Source organism: Mastigoproctus giganteus, chromosome 6 (assembly GCF_048544385.1).
Source record: "Mastigoproctus giganteus isolate SK-2022 chromosome 6, ASM4854438v1, whole genome shotgun sequence".
Taxonomy (NCBI): Eukaryota; Metazoa; Arthropoda; class Arachnida; order Uropygi; family Thelyphonidae; genus Mastigoproctus; species Mastigoproctus giganteus.
In genome coordinates this window covers 64,283,094-64,303,752 of record NC_143580.1, presented here as the reverse complement: position 1 = coordinate 64,303,752, position 20,659 = coordinate 64,283,094, and the positions used below count along the sequence as shown (strand labels likewise).

Sequence of the window (20,659 nt, the reverse complement as noted above, 5' to 3'; positions counted from 1 at the left end):
GTTGGTTCTCCTTGTGAACCTCCGTACTCTAAAGAGAGAGTTGAAAATGCTATTTTCTCCATGAAATCTGGAAAATATCCTGAATCAATAGCTTGGGGGTCAAGGTTTTGAAATGTGTTTCACGAATCATTCCTGATGCTTTACTGTTTATGTTTAACTCGTGTCTTTGTGCAGGCGTATTTCCTAAAATCTGGAAGCAAGCTTTACTAAAAATATTGAATAAAGTTCCTAATAAACCTGCTAATGACCCTTTTTCCTACAGGCCTATAAGCCTTGCTGCCTGTGTTGTGTAAGGCTTTTGAAAAGTTGATTGCTATTACAAAGGTCAGTGGCATGCAAGATGCAGTTTCATCAACTTCTTGATTATTGTGAACAGAATTCTACAAGATATTTGCTGGGTTTCTTTATGGATTTCAAAGGGGCCTTTGACACCCTTTGGTGGCAGAGTGCCCTGGAGAGGTTCTGAGAGGCTCAGGTATCTGCTCCCTTGTATAATGTCTTGAAAAGCTACTTTTCTGATCGATCCATCAGGTGTGGCATTGAAGAAATTTCCAAATCTGTTACTAGAGGTTGCCCGCAGGGGCCCAGTCTTGGACCTCTTTGCTGGAATATTGCCTTTGACACATGGATCTGTAAGAGTTTTCAGAACATAGAAATGGTTGCTTATGATGACGACCTCATGATCTTGGTCAGCGGCAATTACAGGAAAAATTTAAAAGATACTGAGAAATTAGTTCTTAGAGAGTTGTCAAACTGGACATTAACTCATAAGTTACAAGTCTCAATAACAAAAACATACCAGATGTTGAAAGAAAGAATAGATCCTGGGCTTCCTCCCATAATGAAGTACAGGGAGCAAGCTATTTGCTATTCTTCTACTGTAAAATACCCTGTCATCCTACTTGATGATCAAAGAAGTTTTATTCCTCGTGTCAAATATGTAAAAGATAAATGCAAGATCCTATTGACTAGACTTAGACAAATTACTAAACAGGACTGGGAATTAAAAAGACATACGTTAAGACTCTATTATGACTAACTTTTTGGCAGTAATTACATATGGTGCAGGAGCTTGGAGATTCTGTGCGGACAAGGTAGCTATCATCAAGCAGCTGCTGCAAGAGCCGAGGACAGCATTATTACTTATGTTCAGGGTTTGTAGGACAACTTCTACAGCTGCTCTTTGAGTCTTATTGGATAAGCTTCCTGTTCACTACAAAGTGCAGTACAGATTTCTAAAGAATCACTTAAAGGAAAACATCCCTGCTTCGATTGGTGAGATTCATCTAGATTTAGGTGCCAACCTGATGCAAGAAAAGAAAATTTGCACTCTTCTTGTATCTAATTGGCAACAAGATTGGAATTTGACTGAAGTTGGTTCTGTAACCAGGGAATTCTTCCCGGTTGTTAAGATAAGGAATTTTATAAAAAGGACTCTCTCTGACTTTCTCCCAGCTTATATGGTATGTTTCAACTTACTGGACATGGCAGCCTCAACAGCAAGTTGTTTAAGCTTCAGTTATTGTCAACAACACTATGTCATTGTGGCGTTAAAGAAATTGCTGATCACGTGTTATTTGAATGCCCCACATACAGTGATCTTTGACTAGAATTAGAAATCTGTGTTGAAAATTTCTCTCGCCAGAATAAAATGGCTCTGGTTCAATCGCAGAACATTTTTGTAATCTTTAATACCTTTGCTGGTAGAGCCTTCAAGAGAAGAGGTTCTCTTCGGCAAACACAGTAATGTGATTGAGATTATATTTGATTAAACTGATTGGATTCTTGTATGGTCCTAGATAACTAAAGTGAATGTTTATTTAACTTTTGTGCTAGTTGGATCTTAGGGACTTATTTTGGAAGACGTAAGGTGCTCTTGCTCTACAAACTTTCACCTTGGAACACGTTGAGTTCACTCAGGTGATTAAGACTAGGTTTTCTTCCTGTAGGATAATACTGTACATTGTATATATATTGCAAACTAATGAATAGATGTGATCAAAGTTAGTAGGTTTGTCACTTATTGGATTTTACTGTACATACACTGTTTTTATTGTGTATATATTGTGCAAAGATTTCTTAAGGTAAAAATCAGAATGTTGTTGATTTTGCTTCTGCTTAACCCAGATGATTAATACAGTAGGTTTTGTTTCTTTTAGGATGTTACTGTGCATCAAGTAGTGTACATTTATTGTTTTTGCCTGTTTGGATAAAATGGATCAAACAGGATCATCCTTTTAGAGGTGATCCTAAAACACAACAGCAGCTAATGAGGGAAACCTTGGGGTCCACCACAACAACACATGAATATCCCTGTTATAAAGAATTCCAGAACTGGGGATCATAAATACAGGGGGTTGAGGTTTATATTAGATTATAGAAAGTTTTATTTTAGCCAGTGAGTCACTGACTGCTCGAACAAGTTGCCTTTGCAGGTAGTTGAGGCTAACAGTTTAAATAACTTCAAAGGTCAACTGGATAGTTACCATATGAGGAGGGAAGCATATAATTTGCATTTTCTTGCATTTTCTTATCTATTTGGGTTTTTTTTTTTTTTTCCCCAGTGCCACAAAATTTTGTGGCTTCCTTACATTATATGGCAAATATTATATCTGCCAAAATCTCTTCCTGCTAAATATATTCTTGAAAAATAACAAATTTTATAATCAGAAATGTCGACGTTTACATTGCCACAATATCTAACTGACAGTGGTCTTCAGCAAAAAAAAAAAAAAAAAAAAAAAAAAAAAGGGCCCCTGCACTTTTTTTTTTTTTTTTTATGTAAACCCCAAACACGAGAGGTAATTAGAACCCATAGTACTTAGTACCATGCTTGGGTTGGAGGTTGAGCAGACGAAAGAAGATATTAGTTGACATTGGACTTGAACTTCTGTAGACTGTAATTTTCAGGAAATAAGCATGAAGGAAGGTTGTTCCAGAAAACGGCAGTTGAATGAATAAACAAGGAAGATGAAAAGTTGGTTCTGTGAATTTGAAGTTGGATAGTAAATGGATGTTGGCTGGTGGCTGCACATGTTCGGACTGTTTTGAAAGAGAGAGCAGGAATTATAGAAGCCAATTCAGAAGAACAGTGCCCATGGAAGTATCTGTAGAAAAAGCATGCAGCAGAAACAGTACGTCTAGGAGACAGCAAGTGAAGAGACTCTGTTCGAGATGAATCATTAATTTAACCTAACTGCCCTCTTCTGAATGGAATCAAGAAGCCTGAGAGAGGTTTTGGGGGCACCACCCCAAATGTGGGAACAATATTCTATGGCAGGGCGGATTTGGGATTTATACAGAGTGAGCAGCTGTTTGGAAGAAAAGTAATGCCGAGAGCGAAAGAGAAAACCAAGTTTTTTAGATGCAGAGGAAGCAATATTTGTAATGTGCTTGTGCCAAGAGAGATTAGAAGTCAGGGTAATCTCCAAAACAGATATATCATTTTGTGTGAAATCGGAGTGTCACCAAATATAAGCATAGGAGCAGAAGAATCCTTTTTACGAGATATAAGACAAGACTGAGTTTTAGAAGGGTTGAAATCAACTGAGTTGTCTTTGCCCCACTGCAGAATTACATGAAGATTGGCATTTAAGGAATTGGTAGCAGATTTTCAAGAGGTTGAAGCTGATTAAGCAGGGCAAGGTTTCTCAAAATGGAAAGTGGAATGCAATATGCTATCATCGCCAAAACTATGGATATGATTTCCAGTCAAGTGAAGAAGGTCATTAATATACAAGAGGAAAAGAGTGGGGGAAAGAACTGTACCATGGGAGACACCAGCATTAGTGGAGAACTTAGAAGATAGAGAGCCATCTACCATCACCCTCAGTGAGCGATCAGACAGAAAACTGATAACCAATTACAAAAAACAGTTGGCAAACAATAAGATGGAAGCTTGTTTAGAAGACCTTTATGCCAAACACAATCAAAAGCCTTTCAGATGTCAAAAGCAATTACTTGTGTTTTACCGAACCTTTCCATTGAATTAGTCCATAAATGGGTAACTTAAGCCAGAATATCACCAGTGGATCGACACTGACAGAATCCATACTGGCGATCATTGATCAGACAGAAGGTTTCTGGGTAGTTTAATAAAAATTGGCGGTTAATTGATTTCTCCATTACTTTAGAAAGAGTAGAAGTAATTGCAATGGGACGATAATTGGATGGGAGGGATTTGTCACCCTTTTTAGGAACTGGCTGGATGTGAACAAATTTCCAAGCAGAAGGAAAAACACCTTTGGAATAAGAAAGAGAAAAAAAGGCAGCAAAGAATAGGAGTAAGTTCAGGAGCACAGGTTTTGAGAACAAGTGGAGAAATACCATCGGGACCTTGAGCTTTGATAGCATCAAGGTTTGTCAAAATCCTTCTGACATCCTTTTGACGGAAGACCACAGGAGGCATTGAATGGAGCATGTTGGGAATGGTGGGAGGTGTTTTACCAAGATCATTAATACATGAGTTAAAAGAAAAATGGGATGCTAGCAGGTCAGCTTTATCCTTGGCTGGAGTGACAACAGAACCATCTGGTTTGGACAGAGGTGGGAGCAGAGATGGGCAAAAGTTGCGGCCAATAGCTTTGGGAAGAGACCAGAATGCTCGGCTACCATTAAGGCAAGAAGCAAGTTTTCCACTCTTTAGCCTGTTTGAACTCTAGTTTGGACTGATTAATAACTGCTTTACAATTGTTGCAAGCTTTGGTGTAGGCAGAAAATGAAACTGAAGAATTAGAAACAAGCCAATTACGATATGCAACATTCTTCTCTTGAACAGCCTTAGCACATTTATTGGAAAACCAAGGTTTAGATAAAGGACGAGATTTTAAAGTGGAGTGTGGGACAAAGGATTCCATTCCTGCAAGAATAATTTCGTTGACATGACCTGAGCAAACATTGACATCAGACGTTTTGAAGCAGTAATCCAACCAAGGAAAAGAAGAAAAGAAATCTTTCAGGTCATCCCATTTTGCATTCTTGTAATGCCAAACAACATGAAAGCAGGGTTTTGTTACAAATTCTGTTCATTGTTTCTTTGCAAAACTACCATTACACAATCATGATACAGACAAAGGGGATACTTTTATGTATCTGTGTTCAGTGTAAAGAGCATGAGGAGGTTAAGTACAAATACAGCATTCCGACAGATTTATATGAGTGCACAAAGGACAGGGCTGATGCCCAGTAGCGCTGCATTCTCATGTGCCACCAGTAAGCAAAATACAATTTGCCACCTTAAATGCTGAATAAGCAGTAACCAATCAGAAAACAATAGAGAAAAAAATTTCGGCACCCTCTTGAACTGAAAGCCGTAAGCGACGCTTACCTCGCCTACCCACTTGCGGCAGCCCTGCTGATGCCCTAGATGGAATTAAAGAGAGGGAACCATGAAGTACTCAGCTATCCAGCTCAATGCTAGAGTCAATGTTCAAGAAACAGATAGTACAATGACATCTTCAAAGGCTGAGATCTCTGGTCACACATGAGGCAGCAGTTGTGGATAACTCTAATCTCAGGAAAACAGATTACTGCCGCAACAGCAACCTTGGGAATAGCCATGAGATAAAGGCTCCATTGGAGAAGAGACAATCACCAAGTTGTGATCTGAAGTGCCTAAAGGACGTCTCACTTCGACCGTGTACTTAGAAGGGTTGTTTGTGAAAAAAAAAGATCAAGCTTGTTGGCTGTATGGTTAGGATTGTCTGGTATTCTTGTAGGTAAATGAACAATCTGTGCAAGGTCATTAGTAATTGCAAAAGCCTCAGCATCTCGACCAGCTGGGTCGGTGTGACTAGAAAACGGAAGCCAGCTGGAGTTGTGAACATTAAAATCACCAAGGAAAATTACTTCACTGTTAGAAAAGTTGGACTGGAGAAAGTTAAGTTGCAAGGAGAGGAAGTCAAAGAGCTCCAAGTGATTAGTGGAGTTGGGAGAACGGTAGAGATGAACAGATTAATTTGACACAATGAAGTAGAGAGATTTTAAGAAAGAGAAGATCAAAGAGAGGAGATTCCAAATTGCCAAGACTCTGACAGGGAATATCAGAATGGACATATGCACAAGTAACACCTTTGAGGGGAAAGGAATCATACAGTGAATAATTCGGGCATCTGAGATGAGCAGCAGTTGAATCAAACAATAACTGAGATTCTGTCAGTAAAAGTACATGGGGTTTGGCAGACTGCAAGTGGAAATGGACATCAGTGAGATTAGAAATGAGACCATGTATATTTGTGAAATGAATTAGGAAGTGTTTGGGAGGTTTAGATCTTTTTGCAGATAAGCTTGCTCTATTAGTTTGACAATTCATGGTGTATTCAATAGTAAGAAAAAGTGGGTGGGACGTGCTGTATGAAGTAATGAAATTTTTGGATATGGCATACACATGGTAAGAATATACCAAGATCCTTGACATAACGTGGCCTCGACATTGCTCCCCGCATACACACTACTCGGACTCCAGTCACTATCTGGCAGAGTAGAGATAGCAAGATTATACACTAGCTGATCTGGAAGCCTCCTAGAGAGTTACCAATAGGTTCGGTCCGGTGCACTAACTAGCGGCCAGCCTGCAAACATCATTTTAGAGCTGTACCCTTGAAATGTAAGGAATATTAGATCTCGCCACAATGTTCATCATAACCTCAAAAGTCATCAATCATACTGCATGATGGAAGAGATGGGGAAGGGTTGACCGGAACTTAGCTCTAGACTCTAAACATGGGTTCCACCACTTCAAGCCTCCAATAAGCAAAGTGGTGGTATTGCACCGGTTGATGAGAGTCATCTACCACCTAGTACTGCCTGGTAATATAGAGGGGTGGCATTCCTCCATGTGGTGTCGAGGTGTGGGCCACACCTCGACCCCTGCTTACATTGGTTCACACCATGTGGTCACCTACCACGTAGGTGTGCGTGGAGGTTATACCCAGATAAGCTTGCTCTATTAGTTGGATAAATCATGGTGTATTCAATAGTAAGAAAAAGTGGGTGGGATATGCTGTATGAAGTAATGAAATTTTTGGATATGATGTACACATGGTAAGAATAAATATAAACATCAATAAACATGGATTTAGCTTTTCAGATTGTTCATACAAAACTGAAATAGATGGTAGCACAATAACTTTCACCGGCTCAGTGGGAAAACACATACCACAACTGGAAATGCCAAGGAGTGCTAGATGCAACATCGGACTAAAAGTAGAATTTTACAATGTCATGGTGGGAGCAACATCAGACCACAAAGCGTTAATTGTGAATTCTTAAGGGTTAAGGGGTAATTGTGAATTATGAATTCTGAAATTAGTGACCTTAAAAACAACAAAAAATGCAGCCTGATGGAATCAGATTGCACATCCCTTATTTGGTCATTATTTTGCAAAAGAGTTGCAGTTTTTTTTTTTTTTTTTTTGCTACCTTGCTATAAATTTAAATGTCATTCTTCTTTAGAAAATGTTTTAAAATTAATATCCAATGAGTGCGATGCACTAGTTCTACCAAAATGTGGAATTTCTGATTTAATTAATAGACATATATAAACTTTAGTATTTCATATATTTCAATGAGTGATGATGACCTCTCATTTAAAATACAAAAAAAACCTCTTTTATATCTATTAATTTAACCAGAAATTCAGTGTCCTTTTCTAATTGGTTTCAGCAGCATTTAAAAATACAACTATGTATATGATGGCAATCATTTAATTTAAAAATATTTTTAACTTACTTGCAAGCTAAACGATAACCACTGATAATTGATGTTGGATGAATCTTGCATTTTACCAATTCATCAGCATTTCTTAACAGTTCAGCAGCAATAATTACCTGAAAGGTTGTTAAAATTACACATACTGCACCAACATGTGCTATACATACATTCATTCAATAGGCTAAATAAAACAACTTAAAACTTATGTAGTATAAGAGTGGTTATTTAGAGAGAAAAATTTCATACCTATTTAAATTATATTTCTATGTGAAAACATGTGTACACCTAACTGCCTCTAATGATGTGCTATAACAAGGCTATCCAAATAATTTTACGACCACATTATGAAATGTCCATTTACAGGCATAATATCCATGTTTCTAAATATGACTTATAAAATTTATACAAAAGTGTTTAGTGTCTTACACTGATTGCCTGCTATAATACAGGAGATTCCTGATTATCCAAAGGCAGTTTAACCAGGGACAAAAAAAAAAAAAAAAAAAAAAAAAAAAAAAAGATTTAAGTGTCTTAAAAAAAAAAAAAACACAACAGTACCTACTTACAATAATTTATTTCTAAATTTAAATGTTTTTTTTTTTTTAAATACCACTTATGGCTCACAAACTCTTAATCCACCACTGTGAGTCTACTGTATAATCCTATTCCATTGGGATTACTTCAATTCTTAGGCATGTGTGCATGAAAACAGATACATATTCATTGTTCATCAGTTAGTGTATGTTAAGCTGATGGGCATACTTTGAGTTTTGATCGTTCAGTAAGTACATAAGTATTTTGTTTGTGTTTACTTCAAAAGTTTTAAAGTTAACCATCATGTTAAAAAGAACCGTTCTTTCAATACAACAAAAACTTGAGCTCATCAATAAACATGAAAAAAGATGCTAGAGTGTCAGCACCTTTTTCATGTTTAATCAATCTTTAAAGAGTGATTAAACATGATTTAAACGTACAACATTGGAGAACAGCAAAGAAACAAACTTCATTACTTTCCTTTTTCAATAAATAACAGACATGAATACATGCATGTATACAATTTCCTTTTTTTTATATATTAAATGCATATTGTTCATAATCCCAATATTTTGCAGATTATTTGGGGAAATTAATCTCCCAACCTCCTCAGTTAATCAGGAGTCTACTGTATTATTAGCTGTTTAAAAAATTAAATATGTTTATAAAAGTTTCACAAACTTTAGATCAGCAATCAGTGAAGCTTTCGACAATTTATTAACCATTTCTTTATACAAGTCAAGCATTATTAATATCTACTAGTTAAAGCTATTTACCAATGGTATACTGCAGTGCCAGAAGAGCAGCAAAACTAAGTTTGCTTCTCTTGTTTGTGCTCTGTGAAGTAGAGAGAATGCTTTGGCTAGGAAGAGAACCATTGATGGCATTCTCTTGCAGATCACATTTGTTGAATGATTATGGAATTTCTGTGGAATATCTGTAGTAGGACACAATATAGACAAGGGAGAAGTCTTTGTGTGCTTCAATTAGGAGAGCAAATATGATGAACTTAAGGAACAAGTCAGTGTTCTGATGGGCTTATATGAGGGCTTCAGAATGAGGTTGAAGTCCTCAAAGAAATTAAAAAGAGGAACCCTCCAAGCACTCAGCCATGCAGCACAACACTGGGCACTACACTCAAACCCAAGACAAAATGAGATTCTCCACAGCAGAGTGTGCTGGTCTCATAGAGGGTAACTTTTGTCAGTGACTATTGCCAGGAAAACAGGAAAAATTTTGTAAAAAGGATAGGTTGAATATAGAACCAAAGTTTATGTTGCTGGGGCCAAAGTTAATGACTCTGTAGAATGGCTATTATATCATATTTAATGGCACAAAAGGTAATACTGTTGCACACACTAGTATAATGATATTAAGAGTAAGAGATTGAGAATTTCCTTAACAAATACAGCACAAAATTGAGAAAAGGTTGCGAGTTATGATTAAATTTGAAAATGTCTGCTGTTTGTTATTTGGTTTTTAAGAGCATTAGCAACTAAGGCCATATTGCCCCGGGATATGCGGTGGTCAATCCCTGACCTTTCCGCATCCTCCATATTTGGCTTGAACCCCGGTCTAATCAAGAAGCGTGTGCTACGCACTGCTGCTCCTTCCCACCTGGCTACGGAGGCGCCGAAAATGTCTGCAATGCTGCCAGATGTGACAAGATGGAGCACATGATGAGAGCCTTATCAATCAATATGGCACTGGAGACAGACTGTGCAATGCTAACGGTGTAGAATTTTTATCAGCAAAGTCAGTGCTTATTAACAGGAGAGACTGGGATGGAATACACTTAAACAGAAGTAATGCAAGAATATCTCAAGAATGCCTCAACAACATCAGCTATTTGCTGATGAAGCAGCATTAGGTGGGTCAGAAAACTGCTAGCTGTGGTGGGGAGGGGGTGATACACAGACCAACAGATTAACAAATATCCAATGGCAGAGGTGAAACTGATTCTTGCACAGTTTCTATTGCACATGTAGCAGCTTGGAAAGCAAGGTGTTTAAGATTAAGGCCTGCTGGAGGTCCCTGTGAAACAAGCAAATAGATGGCTGTGTTAAAGTTATATATATATATATATATATATATATATATAACCATTATTGTACACAAGTGATATTTAATATTCTCTTCACAGAAATTCTGTTGAGATGGTGGCATTAGAAAATGCAACCACAGAACTGAATGTCAAAATGAAACTTTGAAGGAGTGTGTCTTGTCTGCAAATGACGGTTATGACATTTGAAGGACAGGTGTGACTTGCAAAAAATACCATTTCATAAGGTATTGAGAAGTAAGAGTTTGTAAGCAGGTAATAGTTGATATAGCAAGGTGGTTCAAGGAGAAGGAAAGTATACATCTCCAAATGGTAACAATAAACCTAAAGAAAAACACGCATGTGCTTGTCATTAAAGCAAAAGAAGATTCGAGACTAAAAAGCAGTAAAGATGTTCAACTAGCTGTTGGTGGGGAAACGTCAGTAACATTGAAAACTGTAAGGGTTCGGAAAGATATGACAAAAAAGTGGAAAGAGATATCATAATGGTTTGAGACTGAAAGTGATACAGATGAGATAAATCAAACTGAACAGATTCAGCATTTAAGCATTTTATTTTCAAAGCTTAAAAAACTGAACCTGAAAATAATTATCTATGATGTAGATGAAGGAATAAACATAGAGGAGTTTTTAAATGATATATGAGAGAAATATGAGCAACACGGAATATAGACAGAACAGAGATGGAGCGAGACTTTTTTTTTGTACGTTTTGGAAGTATAAACAAAACAAAACAAAAACTGGTAGAAACTGGATAACTCAGGTGTAAATTGCACAGGCTTGTAGTTTCAACAATAACAGACAGGTGTTGTCTTGTAATAGACAACACCCGTCTATTATGAGAAACCCACAATGTTGAATAGATGGAGTCAGTCTGCAGTGTGCAAAGATAATCAAATACCTAGGGATAAAATAGAGAGGCAGTTATGGTTTGTCTCAACACATCAATTACATTGCTGAAACGATTTATATATTTGTTGGTATGATTGGGTGTGTAACAAGGAAGGAGTGGGGGCTAAAAGGCACTGAATCTATTTTATGACTATCTCCTTGCCAAACATGAGCTACGGTGCACAAGTCTGACTACTGTATCTTAACATTTGCAAAAGGCAAATGTTACGATACAGTAAACCTCACTAATCTGGATTATTTGGGGGAGAGGTCATCCAGATTAGTGAAGCAAAAGATAGCCGTAAAAGAAGAAGAAAAAAAAAAAAAAAAACTTAGAACACAAACATTTTCAGTCTTGTTAGTCTTAATGTGTTATTAGCCTGGTGCACTTGCACCAGGCTAATAAGGCATTTAGGGCACTTGCCTGTAAAGTACACAGACCTCAGTTCAAATCCCAAAACAATAAACTATTTTTATGAAAAAATCCTGTGGTACCATCCAGTAGCAAAATTTAAATTAAATAAAAAAATGGCAGCCTAAAAATAGAGTATGGGTGAGGTGAGTCACGTGATCAATGACACCAAGTGATGTCACACGCAAAGAATCATGGGAGACAAAATCTGCTCAAAACAACCAGACTTCATATCAATTTTCACCACCATATTGTCCAGGTCCATGCAAAGGATCATGGGAGACATCTGTTCAAACTCCCATATCAGTGATGCCAAACAAGTGGTGCCCCTAGTGGTGGCAACAGGCAAGGTCTGTTCAAATTACCACCCTTACACTTCACAGCCATCCTAAACTGCAAGTAAAATTGTGTAACTTGAAATGCTTTGCAAACTTTTCTCTTGCTGCCTTTATCTCAACACCACGCATGACAATGCCACTTGATTGTTGTTGTTGTGAATACCACTTAAATACCGCTTCTTCCTGCAACACTTCTTTTGGCTTTTTTAATATCTGTCTATTTAATATACTAGTTTAATCACTCCCCATATAAAATTTTAAAGCAAATGCCTTTATAGATTCTTTTTGTCTTTTTAATATCTGACAGTCTGTTGGCCAATATCAAATTCTTCAGCATTTATTTTCCCAGAACACCATTTAAGTTTTTCTATCACTTTCAGCTTGTTAATGATAGTTAAAGTAATGTTTTCTTTTTATTCCACTTTTCAATTCTTTAGAACCCATAATTATATAAAATGTTAACTTATGTATATATATACGTATAAAGAAGTACACAAATGAAGCGATATAGGCAATAACATCTGTCCGACCCAGAGAACAATGATACTGAACAACATGCAAGACAATGTAATGTATGTTCGTCTCTCTCTGTGCAATCAATCAGCACGCAGTCAGTGACTCATCTGCCTTCCTAAATCCATTGTGTCTTTCGAAGTACTCAACAGTGAACAGGATTTTTCATATTTCAATCTGGATTAACTATAACCAGATTAGAAAGGATTTACTATATTTGCAATTCAAAGGGTAGGTAGTATTATTATACTCAGTATTCATCTTGTGATAAGATGAATTTCCACTGGATCTGATCTTAATATTTAAGTTAAGGTGCTTTTATTTGTGCCATAGAATAGCAAATACGAGCAGATATTGAGATTCATTGTGATGGCAGTTATAATGAAGGGAGGAAACAATTGTGGACTGTTCTTGTTGACAAGTGGAAAAACAGATGGAACAACTGCACCAAGGGTTTAATAACCAAAAGGTTTCTTCAAGAATTAAACAGTTTGGGAAGGGTATATGCCAAGTCGGTTTCAACCAAACCTCTATCCAATATTCCTGATTACATGACATAGGTCCTTCTTTGGAACATTAAATGAATTAGTTATTTCAGCACCTTCATGTACTTGTGGAGAAAAAGAAGCCCGAGTACATCTTCTGCATAGGTGCTGCGAATACTAGGATCAACAAGAGGAATTGACTGATGGAGTACCCAATGTGCAAGCACTAATTTCTGGATGTGAAGCCCTTCTACTGAAGATAAGGACAGACATTTGGACTTTCCAAAATTTTGTAGTACAGATTTTCAAGAGAAGACAAGTCCTGCTACAAATGGAGCAAGAACAGCACTGATGAAACGACCTGCATAAAATATGTGGATGGGCTAAATAGTTCACTGGACATTGAAACAGAGAATTTTGTGGTCAGGGTAAGCACAGGATTTGTGGTATCATTTCAATTAACGTGGGTAGCCTACCCTGTGAAAATATACAAATGTAGCTATCACTCACAGAAAAACACCATTCTTGTGTCACAGTTGCATGAAATAAGATGACCCCTGTCTTTTTGTGTGGTGCATTAGATATTTTCATAGCACATTTTCATAGAAACATTCTACCTGTATCCCTTTTGTGACCAAAAGGCATACAGGTAGAATGTTTCTTTCAACTATGGCATGTAAAACAGAAGGAGAGATTTAACCACAGGTGACATTAATGTAAAACTCACACCATCTTCTGTAGGTGACTACTTTGCTGTATCCTTGTGGAGGTGAAAACTAACATCCTCCTCAGTAGGAGTTGACTATTTTTTCCCTAAAAATGTGATCCATGCAACATCATACTGAAAACAATTTCTATCATGCAGTGCACAGTTTCTACAACAATTTCTTAAATAATCCTTTCTGCATGAGTTTATCCTCCAGCTACATCATATTGAAATTAAAATCCCAAGTAGTTCCAAGTACCTGTTTCTACAACATGATATCCTAAGGTAAGGTGCTTCACTTGGCAATCTTTAGATTACTGCAAAGTGGTTCCTTGTACCATGGTCACGAGCTTTGGCAGCTAGTAGAAAATCACTAATGACTCAAGACATCTAGCGCGAATAGGCTAGTTCATCCCTAGTTAGTACACATTTCATCACTGAGTGGCCTTTCATCAGTACTTGAGAAGGGCAGGTGCATCACTGAGTAGTCTTTCAAGTCCGAGTACTTGACAAGGATAGGTGCTTAAGGGTGTACATTTCATCAATCATTGGTCTTTCAAGTTGGTGTACTCAAGCTGGTGTGACTGCAATTTACTCGTGAAAATACTTCCATGGTGTGGAATTCAGCTTTCTGGATTATATTTCATTTATTAAAAAGACTTTGAGCAGACTACAATTTCTCACTAGCTACGTTCATGGAAGGAACTCCAAATTCACATTACATAAACTGCAGGGTTTCAAATGCCTTATAATGGAGTGGGTTTTAGTGGCTGTAAGCCTGTAATTATATGTACAGTATTACTAGATCGTATGTATAGCTTAGCTTAATTTTCAGCACTCACCTCATAGTAATCCGCTTAGCTGGTGGAGAGTTTTACCACATACATAGTGGTTATAGGATTCTAATAACTTACAGGGATTATGGGTTTAAAACTAAGTTATGGGCTATAAAAAATTTTTTAAGAAAGGAAAGTGCACCTTCCATTCTATGGTTGCCTAATTAAATTACATTAAATGAAGAAAAATAGAAGCTAATAGTCGCGCATGAGCGACTTTCGAAATTCGTCTTCAGTTAGCTATAGGTGGGGGGGGAAAGACATATGATCTAGTTATTACATTACAGCACATAAGGACTCCTTAAAAAATCAACTGTACAGCATTGTAAATAGTGGCATGGATGCTAGGGAAGCTAGTTTCAACCTTATAGTACAATAAATTTAAAAAAATAAATAAATAAAAAAAAAGAAAGAGGGCATAAATAAACATAATAAATAAATTTGATGAGTTTGAAATGTTGATCAAATCATCAAATGCAGACATTCTGGGGTTATCAGAGACAAGGTGGCACTAAGATATAAGAGATTCAGAATTTGAATATGGGAAGTACAATGTGTACAAAAGGGAATGACAGAACATGGGGAAGGTTATGGCTTAATAGCTTAATCGAAACCTCATGCCTTGGCATTAGTTACTTAAGCAACAAAAAAGTTACATCATAAAAGAGAAAATCTAAAGGTTGTTCAGTTATAATGAACAAAATTCACTATTTTTTTTTTTTTTTTTTTTTTTTCAGTCTCAAATTTGAAAAATGATTTCATATATGCCAACCCCACATAAAGACATCAATTTCCTGGAAATTTCTAGGAAAAAAATTCTTAGGGCAACACAATATTGATGAACCCCTTCTCCATAACAAAATTAAAACACATCAATTTATAAATTATAATGTCGACTAGGCTTATAAATGAAGATTCCAAACAATACCACTGAGGTTGTTCCATCACCAACTTCTTGATCTTGTAGCTCTGCCAATTCAACTAAAACTTTAGCAGCAGGATGCTCAACCTCCAGCAATTTCAGTATTGTTGCTCCATCATTTGTAATAGTGACATCCTGTAATGTTAAAAAATAAAAAAAATAACTATTTAGTCATATTTTAAATGCACTCGGTATATATATGTATAAACATGATTCAATTATAATTCTAAATGGAAATATGATTGTAAATGTTTTTCATAAAATGGCATCATATATAAGTCAATATATTCAGTGCAATGTGTATTACTAATTTGCATTACATCACTTTTTTTTTTAAAAAAAAGGCAGTCAGACCAACCGATTGATCGATAGACAGCGTACTCATGTTATAGTTAATTACATTCTACTATCTATACGACAGTCACCAATGCATGTTTGTAAGCTCCTGCTTTTTCCCATTTTTTCCAAGAAAAGCTCAATCAAAACTTTATTTCTTGATTCCTCTTCTTAAGAAGAAAGGCTGATCTGATAGAGGTATATAAAGCCTTGAATGGTTTGAGCATGCTGAATGCTGATGGGATTCTTCCTCTTGCTCAGAATAATCACCTGAGAGGGCATAAATTCAAATTGAGGAAAGACAGATGTAGGATAGATGTGCAGATATTTTCCTTTAGCCAGTGGGTTGCTGGTTGGTGGAACAGACTTCCATCGCTTGTTGTGGAAGTTGATAGTATAAATAAATTTAAGGCTCAGCTGGACAGGTATTTCGAACGAATGGAGGGGTGAAATGGGAGTGTTTTTTTGTTTGGTGATGCTGCATAAGCTTGCTTTCTTGCATCATATGCCTCTACTAATGCTAATGCTTATTTGTATTTTTAAAATGAAATTAATATTAAATCTAAATTTAAAAAAATAATAATAATTTCAGATTTACCTGCCATGTCAAAGGAATGATAGCGTAGATTTATAAATGAATTAAAAGAAGAATTTGGTTCTTTCAAAACACCCAAAACTGAGCACAATGTACACTGCAATATCTGCAACAGGGTGTTTTCAATTGTGTCCGGAGGTAAGAATGACATCACAAGGCATATTTCTTTTGACAAGCATAAACATGCATTATCAGCTGCAGCATCAACAAAATTAAATAGTTATTTTCGAAAAGTTGAATTTAGATCCAAAAAAAAAGAATTGGTAACTGCTGAGTCAGTATTTGCATATCATACTATTTTTCATAACCAAACATTTAGATCAATGGATTGTACAAAAACTAAAGCAATTATAAAAAAGGTACTTGCATCTTATACAATTTTTCAACTTTTGAAAACTTTCGACAGTGCTGATTTTGTGAAAATATTTATGGATTCATCAAATCACAAAGGCACTAAAATATTTCCCTTTTTAATTTGTTTTGTTTGACTATAAAGTAGGTGGGGCAGATAAAATTCTTGCATTTCGTATCTCTCCTACAAGAAACGTCTGAAATAATTAGACTCAATTGTAGAAATAATAGAAAAGAATAATTTAGAAAATAAACTTCTAGCAGTTCGTGCTGACAATGCAAATAAAAACTTTGGAGGTCTTCTATGAAAAGGAAAAAATGTTTATAAGCTAAAGAACCACCTTCAGAAACCAATTATTGGAGAAGCTTATGCTGTACATATAGTGCATAATACTATTCAGTCAGAATCAGATCAACTTCCTACTGATATTGAGGGCATCATAGTCAAAATTTATAGCCATTTTTATATATTTACAGTAAGGGTAAAATATATTTACAGTAAAAGAAATCTGCAAAAATGCAAAGGTGAAGTACATGCTATTTGTTATTGTTATTTTACAACTAAGGCCATATTGCTCCGGGGATATGCGGTGGTCATTCCCTGACCTTTCCGCATCCTCCGTATTTGGTGGTCACAGGCTCTAAACCCGGTCTAATCGAGAAGTGTGTGCTATGCACTGCTTCTCCTGCCCACCTGGCTATGGAGGTGCCCGTGAAGTACATGCACTTGCTAGGATACAGTAAGACCAGATGGCTGGCTTTGATGCCTGCGATTAAAAGAGTTAAAATTGTATTTCTTATCCATTGACAACTATACAAGGATTCTGCTAAGTTATTTTGAAGATGATCTCTCAGAAGCTTCTACTGGAATGAGCAGCAGCCTGGAAAGCAAAGTGCTGGGAATTGTCATGGAACAAGTAAATACAAGTAGAATAGATGTGCAGAAGTTCGCCTTTAGCCAGCAGGTAGTTCATTGTTGGAATAGACTTCTATCTGTTGTTGTGGAAGTTGATAGCTTAAATAAATTTAAGGCTGAACTAGACAAACATTTGGAGTGAATGGATGGGTGAAATGGAAAGTTTTTTTTTTTTTTTTTTTTTGGCTGATGCTAGTATAAGCTTGTTTTCTTGCATCATATCCCTCAACTAATTCTAATTGGCTGTATTAGGATAACTAAGAGTAAGAATAGGTGCATGATTACTTACATGTACACCAATGATAGGAGTATTATATATAAATTTGATGAATTTTAAGTGCTGGTTAAGACATCTAAGGCAGATATTGTTGGGATATCAGAGACATGTCACTCAGATGTAAGGGATGCAGAATTGGAATTTGGGGAGTACAATGTGTACAGAAATGCCAGACAGGAAAGGAAGGGAGGAGGGGTTATGCTGTTAGTAAAGAAACAAAATCTAAGGAAGTTCACCCAGCTGACATAGATGGACAGTGCAATGTTGAGTCAGTTTGGTGTGACATAAGCACTGGGAAAGCAAAAATGAGGGTAGGAGTATATTATAGGCCTAATGACTCTGATGAGTACAATGAACAATTATACAGAGAAATAGAGTGGGACAGTAAATCAGTGTCATATAATGGGGGATTTTAACTTCCCAGATATAGACTAGAACTTGTTGGTTGGACACTCGCACACTAGCAAAGCTTTTTTGTGGCTTTATTGGATGATTATTTTCTACAGCAGCATGTTAGAGAGGCAACAAGAGGGAGTAACACTCTTGATCTGATTATCATCACTGATTATGCATGCATTAAGAATCTATAGATAAAGGAACCACTAGGAGGCAGCTGTTGTTGTTTTTGGTTTTTAGGAGCATTAGCAACTAAGGCCATATTGCTCCGGGATATGCGGTGGTCATTCCCTTGACCTTTCCGCACCCTCCGTATTTGGTGGTGACGGGCTCGAACCCCGGTCTAATCAAGAAGCGTGTGCTATCTAGGAGGCAGCGATCACAGTGTACTGATGTGGGATTTACTTAAAGATTTAACTACCATCAGGGGTAAAGGGAAGGGTTTTTGCTTCCGTAAAGGTGACTGCAGTGGTCTCAGACAGTTTTTAAATTCTATACAAGGGGATCAACTGATGATGTTACCAACAGCAAATTCTAAATGGGAGGCACTCAAGGAAGTAATCTTGGAATGTTGCTGGGCTTTTCGTATAAACTAAGAAATACTGCTCTAGGTTTAAGTCCAAATGTATGTCAGATGAACTAATGAGACTCATGGCAGGGAAGAAAAATGCATGGGATGCGCATAAATTTTCACGCAACATAGAAGCCTATGGTAGATACAAGCTAGTCTGTAATCAAGTCACAAATGAGGTTAGGCAAGTGAAGGCAGATTATGAAAAATCTTCACCAAAGGATGCAAAGACTTCTTTACTTATATAAACTCTAAAAGGAAGGGGATGAATCAGATTGGTCCACTTGATATCAATGGTTTGACTGTAGATGATCATTCTCAGATAGCTGCAGAGCTAAATGAACAATTTGCATCTACATTCACACATGAGGAGTTATTCAAGAAGGAGAGGGCCAGATGTTTATCAAACTCTAACAGGGAGTTGAATGATTTTGTAATACCTTAGTGCAAACCGGAGGAAAAATTGTTTAAGTTAAACATAAGAAAGGCACCTGGTGTGGATGAGATCTATCCAGTTATATTAAAGGAGCCAGCAAAGGAAGTAAGCAAACCCTTAACCACAATTATGAACACTTTCTTAGACTCGGGGGAAGTCCCGATGGGCTAGTGATATGCAAATGTTTCCCCAATTCACAAAGGGTGACACAAGTAATTACTGACCTGTTAGTTTAACTTCTGTTCCAGGGAAAATAATGCCTTCTGTTCAAGGGAAAATAATGGGCTAGTGAAAATAAAACAAATCCATGCTGTATGAAAACAATTCAGACAGCATGGATTTGTTAAGGGCAAGTCTTGTCTGACAAATTTGATTGGATACTATGATGTGCTCACAAAGGAACCGAATGCAAAAAATAATTTTGATATCAAATACTTGGATTTTAGCAAAGTTTTTGATATTGTACAAAGACTACTATACAAATTGGAGCAGTATGGCTTTAATAGCAAGTTGCTGCAATGTATAAAAGGATGGTTGAGTGGGAGAAGACAGAGTGATAATCAATGGGCACTGCTCTTTGTGGACTAATGTTAATAGTGGATTCCTCCGAGGTTCGGTGTTGGCCCAGTGTTGTTGTCTGTATTTATCAATGATATTGATGAAGGTACATCAGGGTTAATGTCTAAGTTTGCAAACAATACAAAGGTTGGCAAGGTTGTTAATGACAGTAATGATAGTTTACTACTGCAACACTATCCAGAAAAGTTGGGGTGGTGGTAACTGAAGTTTAACATTGACAAATGTAAAGTACTGCATAAGGGTAGCAATAACCCCAGAGTAACGTACCAACTGTGTGGTATCACACTCAGGTATAAGGTATGTTAGTGTCTAACGGCTCCTGGGATTTCTCCCATCTCTGCGGGTGTACATTGTATCGGGGCCAGAGATTTCAAGCGTGTGTGGGGGTCATGTGCTGTATATTGTGTTGTGCCCTTTGTTCCTCCGGTCTATTAGCCACCGAGCCCCTAGTGGGACCCGACGTTACCACACCATGCCAACGGGAGGCTGACCGGGTGTACCACTGTAGCTAGAGTACTCTGGCGGGTCCTGCCACCTACTTTCTTGGGATTTCAGTGGCTAGGACCAGATTTGAGAATGAGATGATCGCTGTTTCTTGAGCAATGGTTGTAATTTTAACAGAGCGTGGGGTTGTTCGCTGATAACTTGTTCTAGGGCCAAATAGGTCGGGCAGTAATTTTGATGTTTATAGATTTAGACCTGTGGGGCGTGCGTGTTTTTTTTTTTTTTTTGGAGCATTAGCAACTAAGGCCATATTGCTCCGGGATATGCGGTGGTCATTTCCTGACCTTTC

The 20,659-nt window shown here is 37.1% G+C and overlaps 1 protein-coding gene across 1 annotated transcript in view; it reads right to left on the bottom strand.

Annotated features, from left to right (window-relative positions):
- The window catches only part of CCT1 (chaperonin containing TCP1 subunit 1), a 184,686-nt gene that overhangs the window by 123,263 nt on the left and 40,764 nt on the right, over positions 1–20,659 (bottom strand). The window contains exons 3-4 of the mRNA XM_090375994.1: positions 15,416–15,544; positions 7,729–7,826 (exon numbers count right to left, since the gene is read on the bottom strand). Coding sequence (XP_090232120.1) covers positions 7,729–7,826; positions 15,416–15,544 — 227 coding nt within the window. The remainder of the gene's footprint in view (positions 1–7,728; positions 7,827–15,415; positions 15,545–20,659) is intronic.